We start from the raw sequence: 21,159 nt of genomic DNA, 5'->3' as shown, positions 1-21,159 counted from the left end.
TAGGAGTTCTCATTGTGGCTCAGAGGAAACGAACCCAACCAGTATCCATGAGAATGTGGGTTTGATCCCTGGCCTTGCTCAGTGGGTTAAAGATCTGGCATTACCGTGAGCTGTGGTGCAGGTCGCAGACACACCTTGGATCTCGTGTTGCTGTGGCTGTGGTGTAGACCAGCAGTTGCAGCTCCAATTCAACCCCTAGCCTGGGAACTTCCATATGCCGCAGGTGCGGCCCTAAAAAGAAAATTTTTAAAAGTTTAAAAATTCAGATTCCTAGATCTCACCCTCAGAGATTTGTTTCAGTAGGTCGCAGCTGTGGCCCAGGAATCTGCATGCTTTCCCAGCACCCCATGATTCCTAGGAGAGACATTGCTTTGGGCCTTATCAGACATGGGAAACACTGACCAACATTCCTCTTCATGGAGCAACATTCTACAGAGTCCAGAAGAGTGTTCAATTCTCCCATGTCCTCATAAATGCTCCGCAAAAGAAGTCGGACACAAAAAGTAAATCCTGTAGGATTCCATTTATACAAAATTCTAAAACAGGCAAAATTCATCCGTAGTGATAGAAATCAGTGGCTTTCTGGGAATAGGCACAGAGGTAACTTTCTGGGGAGATGAAAATGTTCTATAACTTAATTGGTGGTGGTTACTGATCACAAGCTATTGATGTGTACATTTAAAATATGTGAATTTTACTGTAGGTAAATTATATTTCAATGAAGTCATTTTGAAACGCTATCCTGTGTTGTCTCGGGAAAATGCTATTTCAGATATTTAAACATCGTGTTGACATGGTGTCACATATGATTCCATCTGTGAGAGCACATGTATGACTCACTGTTTCCTTCAGGCATTAGGTACCTGTGTCAGCAACAAGTCAGTATCCTGTCTATCGCTTTATGTAGTAAGGCAGGCTCAGGCCCTTGGGCAGAGTTCTGGGAGGAAAACTGCAGTGAACAGTCCCACCTTCAGGAAAGTGCATTTTTAGGAAATTCTTGCATGCTCGATCTCCCTGCCCCGTACTAGACTCTTCTGCAGGGAGGGATGGACACACACACATACTTTCTCATTGATTCAGGAAATGTGCTGTGAACTAAACACATGCCCCGCAGGCTCTGTGACCCCGAGATCCCTCAGAAAGAGCCAGCAGGTCACCCTCACCAAGGGGCCAGCAGGTCATATCTCAAGGGGCTGACCCTCACACGTGTCAATATCACCACAGCCCCCTAGAGTCCCCAGAGGTCAAAAGGAAACTCTACAGGGACCCAAAGCATGGCTTTGAAATCAGAAGCGCTCTGAGGGCGTGTGATCTTAGAATAAAGGGGGCCTGTGTATCCCAAAAGGCCTCCATCAGAAAGCTCTCTAGACTGGTAGGTCCTGGGTTCTAGCCCCTGCTCTGTCCACTGACTCACAGGGTCACCTCGGGCAACCAGAACCCCTCTCAGGGCCTCAGTTTACTCATCTTTAAAATGTTGGATAGGTTGACTGATAAGCAATTATTATTATTTGGCTTAAGATCCCATTCTTCAAATGAAATCCCTTTAAGGAAAAACAGAGGGTATCTATGATTGAAATGGGGTTCAGGAGCTCATGCCCCTTGTTGGAGGACCCCCAAGGCTTTTGAGAACAGTTTGAAAACTGCTAGGTCAGCTGAGTTCCCAATCCATGCAGCTGAACTGACTTCACGGAAACTCCCCCAAGTCCAATCACCCAACTCCAGCCAGGACCTCAGAGTGACTGTATCAACCTGAGACCTCAGAAAACCTGTCTCAGGGAACCCCACACTCCAAATGACCCGAGTCCAGCCACTATGACCTCAGAATGACTACAAGGGCCTGTGACCACACATCATCAGACTCAGGGAAACCCAATGTGAAGCAATTCTAATCACACTGAGTAGAATGTGATTCTCCTATTGTTCAGACTGTGCCATCCCTCGCTGCTTAAGTTGTCAATTCTCCTCCCACCACCACCCATCCCCAAACTGCCCTCCCTGTGAGTTCAGAACCAACTCCAAATTTAAATGTTACATCTAGGGTAGTCAGATCCACATCTAACCTAAGATAACCACCATGGCTCCTTTTCCTCTAAGACCCTGACACACAGGAAAAGCCTTTGTCAACTCCAGAGCACTGACTAAAATCATGTGCCAGGGACTGTGCTATGCCCCCTCCCCCTTTGTTTTCTTTTTAGGGCCACACCTGCAGTGTATATGGAAGTTCCAAGGCTAGGGGTTGAATCTGAGCTATAGCTGCCAGCCTATACTACAGCCACAGCAACATGGGATCCAAGCCACATCTACCACCTACACCACAGCTCACGGCAATGCCAGATCCTTAACCCACTGGGCAGGGCCAGGGATGGAACCCACATCTTCATGGATACTAGTTGGGTTCATAACCTGCTGAGCCACAGTGGGAACTCCCCGTGCTATGCACTTTACACGGATCACACCCAACCCTTGTCACCCTGGGAGGTGGGCATTTACCCCTTTACATAGCTGAGCAAAACTGAGACTCACGGTCACCCACAGGTGGAGCCAGCACCCACAGATGCTCTGCAGACACTAAGACAGCTTGAGCCGTCTCCTCATCTGCAAAAGAGGATAACAAGAATACCCTCACAGGTTGCTGGGGTAATTGAGAACCCACATAAAAGCCCTCAGCAGAGCACCGAGTGACAGTCGTAACACAGTAAAGTTTGGCTTCAAATACCTGTTTCAGACACAGCTCCCTAAAGCCAAGGACACCAGACAGTCTTTTATAGAAAATAGGATTTATTTTCACATTTAAGGTGTTCCAGAAGTGTACTGTGTTCATAATCAGTAGATTTAATATTAAACACACAGAAAAAAAAAAAAAATCAAAGCCCACCAGGAAATACGCAATGACTTCCTTCCAGAGCACACGGCACTTTGAGACCATTTGTTTTCAACTCGGGAATTCACATTGACTAGGCACAGCTTGCAGTGGGTCTGTTCCCAGGTTCAGCTGCTTCTACCCCCAGGGGTTCTCCCCAAATCCAAGAGCAGCAGACCAGTGGGATTCACAGTGGCTAGGATAAAAGTTATCAGCCCCAGGACCTTCACAAAAGCCTGGATCGTGCTCCAAAGGCTAAGCTCTGGGTCTGTAGCCTGTGCCACAAACTCAGGTCACACCACAGCCTGGTGTAGTTGGTGTCTCAGCTTCAACTCCAGGCAGTCTTATTAGTTAAATTATTCCAATTAGGGAGATGACATTAAACAGATACGACAGCCCTTTACAGGAACCGGCTTCCCCCCTTGGTCAAAGAAAAGGTAGAAACTACCCTCAGAGCTATTCCATCATCACTCCTGATGTCCAAGGCACAGGTGAACTTGGGTCAGGCAATCAGACAAGGAGCGGTGACAGTAGCCATGACGGGTGTCCAGGGACGGGGTGCTGAGGAAGGCCAAGCACTGGGGAAGCAGCCTGAAGTGTCCTGTGAGGTTTGATATTCATCTGAGGCCTTCCTGGAGCACAGAGACGGTGGAGCAAGCCCAGGCAACTCCAAGGGCCCCTGGCTGGGAGTCTGAGGCAGCCACCTGGGTGAGTCCACTCCTGTGCTGCAGCTGCCACCAGCCTAGCGCCCTGGCCACTGCAGGTTAGCTCAACTGGCCACAGTCTGTGATGACAATTTTCTTGGATGTCTTCCCACTCTTGGAGCCGAAAGATTCTATTTTCTTCACAACATCCATGCCCTCTTTGACATGGCCAAACACAACGTGTTTGCCATCCAGCCTGTGAGGAGAGGTGAGCCAGGAGAGCAGAAACGAGAGTGGTGCAATGCCACCCAGCGTCACAGTTCCTTGGTTATGGGACAATTTACCCAAAGCAGCAGCTTTGAAAGGAACCCACATGAAGAGCAGGCCCCACCCCTCACAGCTCCAGCATCGAGCCCTGCTGAACCCCCAGAACACACAGGAGGATGGCTCCCTCCCAGGCTGGGTTCTGCCTCACATGCTGGGTGATCTCGCCCCAGGCCACCTAACCTGAATCCTAGGAACCTATCCAGGAAAAGCAAATTATTCTTGTTCTTCACAGGGAGATAACGGAATATTGAACTACTGTGAAGAAATGAGAGATCTGTGTAAACAGAACTATCTTAATTGTCATGAATTCTGAGGTGAGAGTCAGGGTAACAGGTGGGGTAAAACTATGTGAGTCCTGAGCAGCTCACAATCTGAGAAGGCCCTAAGAACCTAAAAGGCAGCCTAGGAGTTCCCATTGTGGCCCAGTGGAAATGAATCTGACTAGCATCCATGAGGACACAGGTTCCACCCTGGCCTCACTCAGTGGGTTAGGGATCTGGCGTTGATATGAGCTGTGGTGTAGGTTGCAGATGCATCTCAGATCTGATGTTGCTATGCTGTGGCTGTGGCATAGGCCAGTGGCTACAGCTCTGATTTGACCCCTAGCCTGGGAACCTCCAAATGCCCATGGATGGGGCCCTATAAAGACAGAAAAAAATAAATAAAATAAAATAAAAGGCAGCCTAGTCCAAGGTCAACAAAGCCAAGACTGGTTGCACTATAGGATCCACTGGTGGGTCCATGGAAGGAGGAGGGCAGGCAGAGCTGGCAACAACCTGCCCAGGTCCCGACACTCATGTCCTTTCTGTTGTGAGCCACACGGGAAGTCTACTCATGTCCCTTCTGGCTCGGAGACTAGAGGTGGCTAGCAACCCCCACCACCCAGGCCCCCAAGTCCTCAGAAATGGCCTTTATTAAGTGTTAGCTCCAGAACAGCTGTTGTCCCTTCACCCCTCTGAGATGTCTCAGAGCTAGGACACAGGGATTCTGGGTAGAGAAACTTAGGAAATTTAGTGGAAAACTGACCTGGGAAGACACCCCTAAAATCCATGGGCATTGGGGAAAAGGGCTCTAAGGGGCTGATAGCTAACTACAGGCCATGCTAAAGCCTGCTGAGAAATCCGGTGTGATATCCAAACATCTACTCCAGCATTTTCTAAGGTGCTCTCCAAGTCACATCGGTCAGGGAAACATCAAGTTAAACCAAGCAGACAGACTTTTGCCACAGACCATCTCGAGGCCTAATATGTTCCCCAGCATTTCCCAAATGTGTTTGGTCAAAGAATCCTTCCCATGTGTGCAAAAAAACACTGAGAAAAGTCAAGCTGACGAGAACAATGGGAAGACTGATAATGGCAGAGTTGCAAGAACCACACAAATTCTGCCAAAATCCTTTGGCGAACTTTCTCCTTCTCTCATACAGACACACACCTGGGTGAGGGCTACTATCCCAGAGCAGAGAGTCAGCCTCAAACTACCTGCCCCCTCCAGTTGCAAGACCACCCGTCCTTCCCAGAGGACCTGGGGCCAGAAGCAGGCAACTTACCAGTCTGTCTTTATGGTGCAAATGAAGAACTGGGAGCCGTTGGTGTTGGGGCCTGCATTTGCCATGGACAGGACACCTGCAAAAGCAAACTGGATGACTAGGCTGCCCCAGGAGGCATCTCACCTGGAAAGTCATTCAAAACAGCAGACGGTGCAAACAAGGATGCTTGAGTCTGAAGATCCTGGGGGCTCAAGAGAGGAGAACCAGGGCCCAGAGGATGCAGCTCCCTAGGGCCTGTCCACCTTTGCCACCTTAGGAGGAAAGGGCCTCATGGAAGCTCTCAGTGGTAGAACCAGAGTGAGACCCTGAGCCCTGAACTCTAGACTTTACCACAAGCCCATCTGGGCATTACAGGAGTGGGCATCATTGGATATGGAGCAGTCAATTATCAGGGTGCAGCCTCCAGGACTGCTGGGATGGCAGAGGCTGGGTCACAGCTCTGGGGCATAGTGCCTGGGGACTGGCGGCTGCACTCACCGGGCCCCACGTGCTTGAGTTTGAAGTTCTCATCAGGAAAACGGCTTCCGTAGATGGACTTCCCTCCTGTGCCGTTGTGGTTGGTGAAGTCGCCGGCCTGCAAGGATGGAGCATTCTCTTAGCGGTCACCACCAGAGCTGGCAAAGGGGTGCAGCCCCCAGCCCACCCAACCGGTAGCCTTCAGGCAAAGGGGTCAAAAAACATCTAATGATAGACGGACTAATACCACACCAAGGAAAATAAGCAAAGATAAAATACAGCCTAAATATTTTCTGCCACAATAACTATCTTGGTTTCTGAATGATGTACTTTTGTCTCAGCAAGTTTTCAAATGATCCTTTAAAAACCCTGGTCATGAGATGCTTCTTAGTGACTTAGAATTTTCTACCCACAACTCTTGGAGTCAACAGGGAGGAGGCCAGGAACCCCGTTCCCAAGTGTGGTTTGTGCAGAGTGGCAGCAGCAGCTGGCACAGAGCCAGTTCCCTGAGTCCCCACTTTCCTGTCCCAACATCACCCCTTCACAAGCCCAGTGGCTTCCCAATGCCATGCTGGCCCAGAACAGAGCCTGTGTAGGGCTGGCATCTTCTTTACAGCTTATTTGAAGCTTCCATGGGGAGCCACAGCCATAGCCATAGCCATAGCCACTGCCAGCCCCAACCCCAGCTGTGGTCATGAGGCTGTTTGTCTTAGAGGGATCCTCAAGTGAAGGGTCACCTAACTACCCTGGTTGAAGGATCCACAAGTGCCAAAAGTGCCAGAGAGGGACAAATCAAAACCCTTGCCTGGGCCTCCCCATGCCACCATCCCATGCCACCAAGAGCCCTCCAGCTTTGGAGTCCCTACCCTTGCCTGCTGCAGTTCAGAGGAAGACCTTAGTTCAGCTCAGGACATCCCCTTTAGGTCCTGCTTCATCCACAGCCTCATGCAAACTGGGAGCCTCTGCAGCAGAGTGCCATGGGCTGTGGCCAGGCCTATCCCACAGCCACAGCCCCTGTCCCTGCCCCTCCCTTGCACTCCTCATATTCAACACATCAGCAGGCCCGGCCCCAATCCACTGCCACTCACCATGATGTGATGACAGCCACCAGGTCAGGGTGGAGGGAATGGGTGGGGAGAATTTCTGGCTGAAAGGACTTCAAAGAAGTCATGACATCCAGGCCCCTGCCTCCGGGTGTGCTGACTTCAGACACTAGCTCCTGTCTTAGCTGGACCTGACCTAACTCAGGACAACCCCCAGCATAGCTTGGCTCCTGGCCCTTGGGAAAGTTCTTGCTGTCGACATCTACCCTCAAAACCTCTGACACAGCAGCTTTTTAAAAATGCTTTGGAAAAGAGGCAGAACACATGATGAAAAAACATACTCGTTTAACTGAGACAGATGCCCTTATCTGAAAAGAGGCTTCAAGTACAGACCTGTGTGTTCTTGTCTGTGCTGGGTCTTTCTCCCTCTTCCACCTCCTCCTTTTCCCCTATGCCAAGTGCTCGTTGGGATACGGGCAGAGACTGCTTCAGTAGTCCGCCAAAGCCTTCAGATCTACCCCTGAGCACATCCACACCCCAATGCTGGTTCTCCCTCCATTGCTCAACTCTCCTGACTGCGTAAGGTAGGGCCATCCTGCCGTTTGCCCCGTCCTGCCGCTTGCCCTGTTGCTCAACTCCTGGAGCAGGGAAGTTTTCTACATCAGCCAGGACAAGCTCCAGTGAGAGGCCAGGCTGAGAGAGTGATGGCAGTTGCCTTCCATTCAGACTTTCCAGGCACCAGGTGTGTGCACCCTGGTTACTCCCCATGACAATCTTCCGAGGCGACCCCATCTCTATCCCCACTTACAGAAGAGGAACCGAAGGCAGGGAGAGATCTGAGATACCTGGCACATGAAGGATGGAATGACTCTGTGAAACGTGGAGCCTTTGTAGCCGAAGCCCTTCTCCCCGGTGCACAGGGCTCTGAAGTTCTCTGAGGGTTGGAGAAAGAGGCAGATCAGTAGCGCCAGGCCTTAACCCAGGGGCTACAATGCTTCCAGCCAGAGCACTCTTTACCCTCCCACCCCAGGAGGTAAGCAGGGTATGGAAAGCCCTGCAACCTGGGTCTGCTCTAGCTGGGTGACCTTGTACCCTGACCTCAATGTCCGAGCACCATGGCAAGAGCTAAGGCTCCTGGATGTTCCAGCACCAGGTCAGCGGGGCAGGGAGCCCAAGGGCTATGAAGCCATCATACTGACCCACTGGAGGAAGTTGTCCCAGAGGAAATGCACATATTTCTTCTACTGATTCTGAGGCTACTACCAGATAGGTGGGCAAGGCCAACTCTGAGGCTCAGAGGGCCAGAAGGCTACCCCAGGGTACCCATCTGGTCACAGATCTCATGCCCCAACTCCTCTAGCCATCCCACCCTCTCTTGCATCCAGACCAGACTCAGAAGGGCCCAGGCCCTGCCTTACCTGCTGTCTTTGGGACGACATCTGCCTTCAGCTGTGGGGAGAGAAAGAGGGCAGGACATCAGTCCAGAGGCAGGTGAAGGAAGGACCCAACTCCCACGGAGGCCCAGGAAAGACAAAGAGAGCACCATTCCTGTCACTCCCAGCCCTCTGTCACTCCCAGCCCTCCGTGGGAAGCCACTGTGGCTATCACTTCTGCCAGCTGCTTCCTCAACCCAGGGCTGGCAGGAGGCAGCCTCGATTTCCTAACCTGTCAGAAGAGATGACAACACCATCTTGGCCTGCTTCTAGAGGCAGACCTAGCAGAGCTACTTCAGCTGGGCCCAAAGCATCAGAGACTCAGGGCCTGGAGAGAGGGCCCCCCAAGCTCCTCAATGGGCAGATGGGAAACTGAGGCTCAGAGAGAGGCAGGAGGCTGGTGGAAAGGGGGGAGGCCGGAGCCCCATTCAAGCCAGCCTCTTGCTTCCCAGCTTCAAGAGCTGCCCTGGTGCCAAACCTTTAAAATAAATGGGTGCTTTCCATTTTCCGGAAGAAGAAACAGAGGCTTGAGGCGCCTGTGTTCAAAAGCAGGCCAGGCTCAAGAACTACACAGGAGCGTTCCCTCTGTTACCTTCCAGACTACATATTTGTTCCCTGCTTTAAAAAAAAAAAAAAAAAGGCCCAAAGAGTCAGGGGCAGGCACTAAGCGTTACCCTGGGAAGGTGACAGGTTGGCGTTGGGGCAAAGAGTTCTGAACACAGGGTCCCGACTCCTGGGGCCGCGGCCGGCCCAGCCAGCACCCACCAGGAGAGGAGGCGGCCCCAAAGCACCTTTGCTCAACCATGCGCCCCATGGCAGGAGCAGGGCCGGGGACGCTCCATCTTATGCAAGGGCCGCCACGTGAGCGCACAGCGGGTCAGCCGCCTGGATCCTGGAGAGCCTGCCCCCTCCACCCCGACACCCACCTCAGAGCTCTGGGCCTGCGCTCCCACCCCGTGAGATCTCGGAGCCCTTCCCCAAACTCGGAGCCGGCCTGCCGGGACAGGCCCTCCTGCCTACATTCTGACCTTGAGCTTTCTCCTCCACGGGCGCCCTCCCCCACCTTCCCCCCGCCCCACTTCCATTGGTCTAAAGATCCGAGGGGAGGCCCGGAGAGACCAATCTGATGCCTCTTCTTAGAGATGGGGAAACTGAGGCCCAGAGCAGGAAGCAAGGTCACACAGCGAGCCAGACACAGCGCCGGCCCGGAGTCCAGGGCTCTTCCGGGACCGTCCCTCACTCTCAGTCCAGCGCGGTCCTGTCCAGTGGTCTCACCTCCAGAACCACGCGGCCCAGCGGCTGCCCGTCCGCGCCCACGTCCAGGTACACAAGCGGGTTCCTGGCGGAAGAGGACGGGTCACCGGAGTCGCCGCCGCTGCTGCAGGCGCGGGTTGCGGAGAGGCGCAGCGGCGCGGAGCGCGGGCCGGAGAGCAGACGGAGCAAGCGGGGACTGCTGCGCAGCGCCAGCATGGTGAGCGCGGGTCGGAGTGCAAGAGCTCCAGGACAAGCGGAGACTACAGCAAAGAGAACCACGCACGCCCAGAGCGGCCGAGTCAGCTGGGACCGCGCGCCGCCGCCTTTATTGGCTCAGGCGGCCTCTGGGCCCCGCCTCCGCCACGCCCCCTTCAGCCTGTCCGCTCTTGTCCTCTGCCGGCCCCAGCGGGAAGCACAGCGGCTAGCCTAAAATCCTTTAAATACACCCACACCAGGGCTAGAGACCTGAGAGTTAGACACGACCTTGCAAAAGGAGGCCGGTGACATTTTGTGAGGGTCCCAATAGATAGGAAAAAAAAAAAAAAAAAGCGGGCGGGGGGGATCCTAAAAAGTGGCTAACTCCAAAATGCGAGTACTGTGTTTTCATTTGAATATAACAAAAGTCTACATTTGAGCCTTTTGTATAGGCAGCCCCTCCTGCCATAGGCCCCGCGAACAGGTACAGACCAAGAGAAAAGGTGGCACTGAGTGTCAATCAAAGAAAGTTGGAGATGAGATGCGGGATTAGAGTGAGAAGTGGCAGGAGGAGATCAAGACACCTCCCATGGTGACCTCAGGCATTCCTGTCCTAGCCCGGGCTTGTCTCCAAATGCTTCTAGAAACCAGTCCCCCCTCTAGACTCAGCCTGAGCCTGTCATGCTCCCACCAGGCCCCCAGTCCTCCACCAGGACTGGGTCTGAATCTCCCCCTCCCCAACCCCACAGACTGACAGCCCTAGTTCCCAGCAACCAGGGTTCCCCTTCTACCCCCACTCACTGAGAAACTGCTCCTGCAGGTAACATAGCACAGGGGCCAATCCATAAGAGGTGCAAGGAAGAGAGGAAAGGTAAGACGGGAAGAGGAGGGGAACTGGGTGTGAGCTACCACTGTGCAGATTTACCCCACAAGCTGAGGTGGGCTTCACTGGAGCCTGGGGGGCATGGGAAGCCTACAGGAAATGAGTGACAGGCAGGGGTCCTGAGAGAGCATCTGAGCCAACACCTACACTTTCCAGATGAACAACTGAGGCCCAGAGACAGGAAGGTGCTGCCCAGAAGTAGGGGAACCATGAAGTCCCCACTGCCAGCCTGTACCGGTCCTCCCAGACTCCTCTCTCTGGGCCTCAGTTTCTCCTCTGCAGAATAGGTGTGATGTTAATTCCTACCCCACTTGTTTTCCAGGTCTGTTCCAAGGATAAAAAGAACAAGACAGAGAGAACTTGGTCAACTGCTAAGTACTGTGCTGTAAGCATCAGTGATAGTCAGAGTCTATACTTTGCCCAGGGTTTGGGGCTCAGATAGCAGTGGGCCACAGCTGCAGTGGCTCAGAGTTTTGAAGAGCTAGAAAAGAGGGTAGGGGCTGAGCCTTGGAGTCAGGTGGGCTTGAGCTGGGACCAGTTCTAGACTGACCTGCTCCAGACCCTGAATCAGTTCTTGGGATGGGGTCTGGCAGCAAAATGTTGACCCAAGCAACATGATGTCCCAGCTGTACCCTGGAGTCCAGATGCTTCCCAGGTCCCAGCCCAGGATGGGATCTCACCCTGTCCTGGGAAATGGCTTCTCATTTTTTTCATGATCTTCCCTGAAGTAGAACAGGCCTGAGTAGGAGGCTGGCTTGCTCCCTGCCCCATCTAGGTCCTCAGCACATCTCCCAGATCCTCCCCTGCACTGGTGCATACTGCAGATTTGAGGGAGAAAGAGAGGAATTACCCCCCATGTCAGTTCTAGGCCCTGGGCTCACATAGCTCTTAGCCATGCCAAGTGGATTAGTGGTCCCCTATTGTTCCTCACACTGGCTCCCAGAAGCCCTGAGTTTATTCCCTACCCAATGGAGCATGAACAGCCCTACCCCAGTGAAGAGCTGCCCTCATTCACTTAATCTTTTTTGTTCTCGAAGACTTTCCCCAGCCCTTAGCTCGGCTCCTCTCCATCACATTCTGAGAAGCAGTTCCTTTGCATAGCTGGGGAAGCAAGGCCCCAAGAGCTGGGAGTAAGGCATGCAAGGAACAGAGTGTTGGAGCTGGGGGGAGTCTCTGACTCCAAGATCAGGGCTTGCATATGTCAAACCCTTCTCACTATCATCAAAAGGAGCTGGTAATTGGGACAGGGTCTGGAGGGCAAGAGAGACAGGCCTTGGACAGAAAACACAGCAAGATAGAAACTGAGAAGTTAGCCAGGGGGTCTGGGAACTCAGGGGATATGGGAGAGAGTTTCTGCCTGGGGGATCAGCCTGGAGACAACTGTATTTGAGAGGCAGAGACACAAAGATGTGGAGAGGAGTTTCCAGTGGGGGAATGAGCCAAAGCTAACCCAGAGCCAGAAGAGTTCAGGGCACCTTTAAGGAAAGGCTATGATACTGACCGTGAGCTGATAGGCTGGCAGTGGGGGTGGGGTGAAGGGGCATGGCAGTCACAGAAGGTGCTAAAGGCCAGGCTGAGGTCTAAGTTGGGCAGCACTGGGGAACCACTGGTGGTGCAGTCGCCCATCCCCAGGTCTGAGAAGCAGCTTCCTTCTCTCATGTTATACCTTCCACCCTTTTTGGAATATCAAACATCATCACTACCTCTTGCTTGAGCCAGAGAAAATTCCACCTTCCTCACGGGCTCAGCTGTGAAGTCATCTATAGCTGTACTGAAACTCAGTGGCATAAGGAGGAGGGACAGTCCCAGCTGAGCCATGAACTGACACATGCTCAGCCCTGGAGGACTCCTGGCCCAAGTGAGATGAGGCAGGTGTCACCACTCACCTGGCTCTGAGGCTATTTATAGACTCTGTGTCATCCTCAGAAATAGTTTCTCTCCCCTCAGCCCAGGTGGCTTCTTACCCAGGGTGTTAATGGTTTTCATCACCCAGGGATCTTGTGACACCATCTTTAGGCCGCACAGAGCCAAAGAACCGCCAGGTCGTGCTGCCATCCAGGGGTTGCAAACTCAGATACCTGTGGGGGCCAGGCAGGGCCACATGGGAGTGAAGCATGTTGGGCGAGGCCATAGGGAGTAGGTGGAGGCAGCATTGTGTCCAAACGCCCCAGTTGAAGGGGCAGCTGCTCCCCAGGCATACGTAACAATTGTTATTATATGGGCTATGGGGCCAGTATAGCCAAATCTCCTCAATTTTCAATATAAACCCAAAACTTTAGGTTTTGTGGAAATCTCCCAACTTCTAAATGTTGGGAACTCATTTTAAAATAAAATCAAATGCTGAAGGAGCCATCAGCAATACAGCCACAACCTGGCTGGGGCCTCTGGGCCAGTAGTTGGGAAGCTCTAATCGCCACTATGTAGATGAAAGAACTGAAGCTCAGAGAGGGACAGGAACTTGCTCATGGTCACACAGCCTGTCAGTACCCCTCTCTTCACTCTTGCCAGGGTCCTTTCTGCAGGATTCACTCAGCAGACATGTTTTTAGACTACCTAATGAATGCCAGGCCTGAGCTTTGCCCTGGGGATACAGAGGGATGAAGATGGGGACAGGCATTTGCAGGGCAGGGTGATTATCACTACCTCCTGCCTCTCCCAGGTGGCCCATGTGCCCAGCAGGGATGAATGTTGTGGTTGTCATATGGTATATCCTGGAGAGCCTTCTAGGAGGGGCTGGGAGTGAAGGTAGCCTTGCTGTGGGCACAGGGTGGGTTTCTGTGAATGATCAATGCCAGTGCCAGTCACTGGGACAATGTGCTTTAATTAGAAGAAGCCTTGGACTTCATGTTTCTCGGTTGCATTTAGGGTCTAGGAGAGCATCTATCTTGGGCAGCTGATAGGGAGCCCGGAAGACAGTTTCTTGGGTGAGAGCTCAAAAAGCAAGCCAGACTAGGAGTTCCCACTGTGGCTCAGTGGGTTAATGATCCAACTTGTCTTTGTGGTGCTGCTGGTTTGATCCATGGTGGTGGTGTAGGTTGCAGATGCAGCTCGGATTGAATCCCTGGTCTGGGAACTTCCATATGCTATGAGTGTATGCTGTGGGTGTGGCCGAGAAAGGGGAAAAAAAAGGTGAGCCAGACCTGCCAACAGGTCACTCTGATCCTGGCACTCTCTGGGGGAACTCCCTTGTGGCATTCCCAGGCTTCATGAAGTCAGTATGAATGCATCAGCCTCCCTTGCTGCTTCCAGGAACCATGGGTGGGTCTGGTCCCAAACATGGTCTGAAATAGAGCATCGTGGGAGTCAGGAAGAGGTGGGCACAGAGGTTTCCCTTGAGGCCCAGGGTGGTGATGCACACAGTGACCAGAGAGGCCTCAAGGGAAAAGTCTAAGAAAACTCTTCTAGGGTCCAGCTGGGCTTTAAAAGTCATGAGGCTGCTGCGGGCCCCTGGGGGAGCAGCCAGCGGGATAGGGCAGGGCTCACTCCCCAGGCACTTGGCCACACGATGGAGCATGCTTCTGAGTGTACCTGCTGTCCATTGTGATCTGGGTGGTCTGAGGGGCTGAAGAAAGCTTCCTGAGAAGCTGCCACCAAAGCAAGGAATTTGGAAGGATGGTGGAGGCAGGCTTTGGAAAAGGGTGACTGTCAACCAGCCCTGGTTGACATTCACTAATCTGTTCATTTACTCCACAGCTATTATCTATGACAATGCTGGGTGCCTGACACTCTTCCAGGTGCTGGTCACTAGACCAAAGAGTAATCTTGAAGTCTCCTGGGCAAAAGAGAGAACAACAATAAAAAAATAAAAAATTAAAAAAAAAGAGAGAGAGAGAGAGAAAAGAAAGAAAGAAGATGATTTCAGATAGGGGGTTATGCTGCATACCAGTGAGGCCAGGTGACAGACCCGAGAATGAATGTGAGGGCTCAGAGTGGCCTAACCAAGGAGGAAATCTTGGGACCACATCACATGCAGTTGGGTGAGCTCAGGGAGGCTGTTTGGGGGGCTTCTTTGAGCCTCAGTTTCCTCATCTGTAAATAGGGGTTAATAACACCTCGCAGAATTATTCATACTAAGGAAAACAACATGGTGAAGGACCTTGAACATGAGGGCCTCTGTGGATGAATGAATAAATGTGCACCAAATAGCCCAGGCCAGCCGAAGAGTCAGTCAGGGTGGGAAGGGTGATTCTGAGTGAATGATATTGTGTCTTATGGATATGCGCCCTAAGATGCACCTCTCTGGGTGGATTTTTTTTTGGCCATGCCCAAGGCATGTGGATATTCTGGGCCAAGGATCAAACTTCTACCATAGCAGTGACCAAGGCTGCTGCAGTGAAATGCCGCAAGAGAACTTCTGGTGGATTTTTTTTTTTTTTTTTGTCTTGTCTTTTGTCCTTTTAAGGGCTGCACCCGCAACATATGGAGGTTCCCAGGCTAGGGGTCTAATTGGAGCTGTAGCCGCTGGCCTACGCCAGGGCCACAGCAACGCCAGATCCGAGCTGCGTCTGCAACCTACACCACAGCTCACAACAATGCTGGATCCCTAACCCACTGAGCAAGGCCATGGATCAAACCCATAACCTCATGGTTCCTAGTTGGATTTGTTTCCGCTGTGCCACGACGGAAACTCATTTTTTTAAAAAATATATATATATATAATAATGCCATCCTCACACCAACTTGTGTGTAATTTTGGAGGCTTCCTTGGGTACATTCACAGCCATGATATCCTTGGTTCCCAAAACAGCCTGTAAGGTCAGCTGAGCTGGACTATTATCTCACCGGACAGAGGAGGCTGGAACTCTTAAGTAGCAAAGGGGCAGGCAGCCCAAGGCTATGTAGAGGAGCCTGGCCTTGAGGCAGGGGCCTTGAGTTTGAGCTTTTTCCACTCTAGGCATGTTTGTCCCAGCTCGACCTAATCCTAGAACTAATCTCCACTGTTGTTGAATTTTAGTACAAAAGGCCAGCAGGTGCAGGTCAGGCTACTCAATTTACACAACAAAGATCTCAGCTATTAGATGAACAGAGGCTCGGAAAGCTGATCCACTCACAGGCTGTGTTCTTAAGAACTCATGTCAGTGTCCTGGGCCCTGGTGTGGGGCTGGCCCGGACACATCAGATCACAGCATTGGCCTCAGTTGCATGTGGACAGGAAGACCCAACAAATTCAGCAGAAGATCCAACCAGGAAGGGGAGCAGGGGACCCTGGGAATCACCCTGGGGGCAGCTCTAGCAAGGCTGTTGTCTAGAGGAGGGGGTGGAGACGATGCCATTTCCAGAATGATGAGGCCTGTCACCGGCAGAGGACACAGTGGGGCTCCCAAGGCCTGAGGCTGGATCAGCAGGAGCCAGATTTGGACTTATTTAGATGAGAACATTTTCTATCAATCAGTGATATCACATAATGATTCTTTGTAGTAGTGAATGCCTCATGACTGGGGAGATGCCACAGAAGGGAGACCTGCTCATGGTGAGTGAGGACCAGGGAACCCGTGAGGCTCCTTGATGTTTGGAGACTCTGCCATTTAGTCCTCAAAGGTGGAGGCAACTTGAGGGAGAAGAAAGAGCAAGGTGCAAACTCAAATTCAGTGATTAGCCTGTGGGTGAGGTGCCTGCAACATGAAACCATAACAACCAGAAGAGAATCCTGGTAATCCTATGACTACTGGTTTCAAAATGGTCAGAAGTTTTGGAGCATAGAAGCAAACAGGAGGAACCGTAAAGAAAAATATAGAACTCGGAGTTCCCATTGTGGTACAGTGGAAACGAATCTGACTAGGAACCATGAGGTTGCAGGTTCAATCCCTGGCCTCACTCAGTGGGTTGAGGATCCGGCATTGCCATGAGCTGTGGTGTAGGTCACAGACGCGGCTCAGATTTGGTGTTTCTGTGGCTCTGGCGTAGGCCAGCAGCAAGAGCAGTGATTAAACCCCTAGTCTGGGAACCTCCATATGGCATGGGTGCAGCCCTAAAAAGAAAAAAAAGTAAATTTAGTAGTATTTCTTGCATACTTGGGCTTGTGGACCAAAGTTCTTATCTATTACATAATTAAAACACTTTCAAATAACCATCTGTGATATTGAAAGGCCAGTAGAATCCCCCTCGTCTGGACTCGGAAGAGGCGACAGCCCAAATCACTCACGAGAAGCGGTCTTGATGCAAACAGCAAGAGGATTTTCATTCCAAGCACGCTGGGGCCCACAGTCGTATGCCACGCAGGGGTAGAGGACTGCGGCGGCGAGTGCGGAATCGGGGCAGCTTTTATGGAGTTCACAACAAAGCCTGCGCTTCGCAAACCAATCATTTTAAAACATCGAGAGCCCGCGCTCCGTGGACCAATCATTTTTTTCTACAGTTCTGGAGATCCGCATTTGCGTGGGCTCCTGGGCAGAGTGACAGATTGCAGTTGAGATAGGTCACTAGGGCTTTTAATGTGTAATCAATTCTTCTATGGCGCCAGTCAGTTTTACAGAATCCAGATAAGTGATTAGTCAACTCATTTCCTGTTATCTTACTTAGGCCAGGATAGCAGGCCCTGGAACAGCAAGAAGTGTGACCTTCTACCTACTTACTGGCAGTGAGCAGGGTCTGGAATTCGGGGCATCTAGGGCTTTTTAGGAAGCTGGAGTTAGGGCTCTTTACTACCTTCTTGGGGTCTTGGAGGGTTAGGCTGCATTTTCATCCTTTCAATATGTGTGTAAATTTAATACAGCACTTGTTCATGAAAATCAACAAGAAACGTTAACATCGCAACAGAAAACACAGAGGAAATGATTAGGTAGGTCACAAACTGCAAAACAGAAATGGCCAGCAGTCAGAAGAAAAAGGATGTTCAAAGTCATTGGAAGCTGTAGAAGAAATGTCCACAGAAGTTATGGGATATCATTCTGGCATCATCAGCCTTGTGCATTTACCCCTAATGCCTCATGCTTTTTTGTGGGTCTCCACTGTGTCCTACCCTCCCCTCCCAACTGCCCGATATGGCAGCCACGAGAAAGCATTGCTCAGGTTTCTGCCTGCAAGGTGTGGGGTTGGCCTCTGAATCTATCCTCATGTCCACCCCCTGAGCCATGACCCCAGCCACTGACTGACTGTGGCAGGGGTGCAACAGCCCCCATTCTGGGAGACAATAATCCCTCCAATGGTGGATTTTGGCCAGAGGACTCCCTGAAAGGATGTGCAAGAGGATTCCATTCAACCAACCCTCCTTCCACTCCTCCGCCTCCATCCCTCCCTCCCTCTCTCCTTTACTCAAGGTCAGACTTGATTGACAGTGTGACAGTTCGCCCATCCTCCCCCTTCTTCCGCCTCACTGCCTTTCACAGGTATTTCCTTTAATATGTTTCTTTCCCATCTAATCTCAACTTGGCATCTGCTTCCTGGAGGCCCCTAACTTATACTCTCCACACAGACTGGGCTCTTACCTCGTGGGTCCACTGCTGCAGGTGTAGCCTCTCCCCTCCCTGAACAGCGATGGAGTTGCTCTGTTCTTACAGTAGAAGGTCAGCTTCACCAGGCTGGCCATATAAGGAGGATCCTGCTCCACCTGCTGACCAGGTACTGCAGACTTTTGCAGCCACATCCCCCTCAAGCTCTCCTGCCCCCTGCCACAGGGAGGCATCCCGTGTACTCCCAAGCCTGGTGAGGGCTCTTTGCCCTGCCCAGCGCTCCCATCAATGCACCAGGGCCCCATACAAGCCTCTGTCTGGCAAGACCTCCTTCTTGTTCGTTTGGGGTGTTATAATAGTTTTGCAGAGCTTCCATAGATGCCATAACAAAGTATCAAAACTCCCATGCCCTTCTTCCCTGAAAGCACCTCACGGCTCCTCATGGTGGCTGCTCCCTGGCCATCCTTTCGGCTGAGGGCACCTTTCAGCATAACCTCTTGGTAAGCTGCTCTCTGATGCTAGGCTGACCTTGGGCTGTGTCTCCCGGTTTCCCTCAGATCTCTCCCACCACCCTCCTCCCATCGTTGTCTCAGTCCCCCCTTTGCCTGCCCAGCCTTTTGTGTTGCTTTGCCAGGGCTTTATCTTTTGCCTTGTCTCCATCTGTGCTCTCATCCAACCCCTGGACTTCTCTGGGTTCAGGACTCCCAATACTTCAGGGCACAGAGGTGGTAGTCTGGGAGGGGATTTGGGATGGAGCAGTGAGAGAGGAAATTCAGCGAGGCTGAGCATCTCTGGATGGGGAGATGTGAGACCCTAAACCTTCAGCTGGCACCATACAGGGGTGGGGTCTTTGAGAGGAGTTGATTGGAATCTCCACTGGAAGGTGATGGTCATCCATAACATCTGACAGCCTGGAGCTGGGGACAGGGCCAAAATTCCATGGAGAGGGAGGCAGGTCTCTGTCCTAGTAGCCCAAGCGGCCCCACAGAGTGAGGACATAGAAGGCTTGGGGGGCCAGACATGGTCCAAATGTGAGAGCTGAGTGCAAGATCAGATAGGACTGGTTCCTGGCTGAGCGCTAGGTTCCAGGATGCCCAGGACCTGGTCACTCTTCCTTCTTCCCTCCCTAACTCATGCATTTACTCACTTCTTTATTGAGCAGTTGCAATTGAGACTCAACTTGGGGCAGAGATGCTGAGCTCTTTGGCCAGGCCAGTTGTCACCTGAGCTATTAAAATGCCCCTATTAGAAATAGTACTCATCCCAGAGTCTGGGAGTGCTGAGCTGCCAGTAAACCTCTGCTGTGGTGGTTCTAAAATACACCCACAATTTCAATGCCATTTCTGACATCAAGAGGTAATGTCTTATTCCCTTCTCTTGAATAGGGGCTGGCTTCTGGGACTCGATTCTAACCAGTAGAATGTAAGGCTGCATGTCTTCCTGTGCTAAGCAGTAAAGGCAACACAACTTCCATCTGACTCTTGCTCTTGACAACCTGCTGCCATACTGTGAGGTAGCCCAGGCCACATGGAGGGGCCACATGAAGGCATTCCTGCTGATGGCCCCTGCTGAAGTCCCAGCTGCCAGACACATGCATGAGGCAGCCTTTGCGAGGACTCCAGCCCAGCTGAAGAGTGAGACTAACCTAGTCCCTGACCTCAGGAAGCTTACAATAAAGCAGATTGTTCAGTACACATGGAGCTAATGCTAAAATCTTAACACCCGTGTGTATTAATTAATCTGCCTGCAATGCTGAGGGCTTCACATTCATTCCACCATTGACTCCCCATGGTAACCCTGCAAGGAAGAGATCATTAGCTCTGGAGATCATTAACTCCATTTTTCAGATGAGGAAATCTGGCCACTGAGAGTTTAAATCCTTAATAAGTCAAAGCAAGGTTTGTTTGAGACAGAGTTTCTTTCTGATCTACCCCTGCCCCTTCCTCTACTGCTGCTGTGGTCAAGGTTGCCTGGGTCCTCGGGGAAGCAGAAGCTGAGACTGTGGTTTACTGGGGGAGACAAACCCTTGAGAGACAGACGTAGGGAGCAGGCCTGGGCAGGGATAGCCAGACTTTCATGCAGTTCTGCCCAAACCTGAGCACCCCCCCAGTGGGAGCCCCACCCAGTTCAAGTGGCCAGGCCTGCACGTCCCACTGTGTGCAGGTGTTGCTGGGGCTGCCCAGAGGAGCGTGGCCTCCCAGCTCACCCTACTCCTTGCCATCTTTCCTGGATAGAGAGCCCAGGGCACCTTCCATGGCTGCCACCTGGATCATTAAGACAGCCCGCTTTCCGGTCCCTCTGCCTAAACTCTGTCTGGAGCAATTGTTCTAAAACATACTGTGAGGAGTTCCCTGGTGGCCTAGTGGGTTAAGGGTCCAGCATTGTCAAAGCTGTGGCTTGGGTCACTGTCATGAGGGTTGGATCCCTGGCCCAGGAACTTCCACATGCTGTGGGTGAGGGCAAAAAAATAAAAATTAAATTGAATTAAATTAAATTAAAATAAAATAAAATGAAATAACACAAATAAACATATCTATGAAACAGAAACAGACTCACAGATATAGAGAGCAGACTTGGGATTACTGTAGGGGAGGGGAGAATTGGGAGTTTGGGATTAGAGGAGGCAAACTATTACATACAGGATGCATAAACAACAAGCTCCTACTGTATAACACAGAGAACTATATTCAATATCCCATGATAAACCATACTGGAAAAAAGGAGAAAAAGAATATGTATGTATATGTATAACTGAGTCTCTTTGCTATACAGCAAAAATTAACACAACATTATAAATCTACTATACTTCAATAAAATTAAAAAATAAAAATAAAGCACACTGTGAAATCCACTAATAATTCCCATCTCCTCCAGGATAAGGAGCAGATTTCAGAGTTGATCATCAGGGCCTCCACCCTCCCACCTGACACTGTCCACGACTATACCCACTATCTAGGGACATGGGCTTAGGAATCAGGCAGCCTGAGCTCAGGGCTCCCTGCCAACTACTTGGGTGATCTTGGGGAGTCACCTAATATTGCTCTTACTAGGATAGGAGGTCCATGACTTAACAATGGTTCCACTTATGATTTTTCAATTTAGATGGTGTGAAATTGACACACATTTGGTT

General features: G+C 51.4%; 1 protein-coding gene and 2 long non-coding RNA genes across 3 annotated transcripts in view; all 3 read right to left on the bottom strand.

Moving 5' to 3' along the window:
• LOC146396910 (uncharacterized) overlaps positions 1-2,595 on the bottom strand; it is a 52,164-nt gene extending 49,569 nt beyond the window's left edge. The window contains exon 1 of the long non-coding RNA XR_014828212.1: positions 2,524-2,595. This is a non-coding gene — a long non-coding RNA (uncharacterized LOC146396910). The remainder of the gene's footprint in view (positions 1-2,523) is intronic.
• A 165-nt stretch (positions 2,596-2,760) lies between these two features.
• PPIF (peptidylprolyl isomerase F) lies at positions 2,761-9,864 on the bottom strand. Its single transcript, XM_001929483.5, has 6 exons — positions 9,585-9,864; positions 8,295-8,325; positions 7,722-7,810; positions 5,855-5,951; positions 5,378-5,453; positions 2,761-3,760 (listed from the first exon to the last, which is right to left on the bottom strand). The coding sequence occupies exons 1-6, from the start codon at positions 9,777-9,779 to the stop codon at positions 3,625-3,627; spliced, it is 624 nt and encodes a 207-aa protein (XP_001929518.1). The 5' UTR covers positions 9,780-9,864; the 3' UTR covers positions 2,761-3,624.
• A 1,457-nt stretch (positions 9,865-11,321) lies between these two features.
• On the bottom strand, positions 11,322-16,877 carry LOC146396909 (uncharacterized). The gene is made up of 4 exons (XR_014828221.1): positions 16,784-16,877; positions 14,170-14,413; positions 13,782-13,922; positions 11,322-11,459 (listed from the first exon to the last, which is right to left on the bottom strand). It is a non-coding gene; the product is annotated as an uncharacterized LOC146396909 (long non-coding RNA).
• Between the last annotated feature and the right edge of the window lie 4,282 nt (positions 16,878-21,159).

This window comes from Sus scrofa, chromosome 14 (genome assembly GCF_054392235.1).
Source record: "Sus scrofa isolate SSC_HxYL_T2T_F1_AM1 chromosome 14, Sscrofa_HxYL_maternal_Yorkshire_Landrace_v2.0, whole genome shotgun sequence".
NCBI lineage: Eukaryota > Metazoa > Chordata > Mammalia > Artiodactyla > Suidae > Sus > Sus scrofa.
Note: the sequence above shows the minus strand (reverse complement) of the source record. Positions and strands in the feature narration are given on the sequence as shown.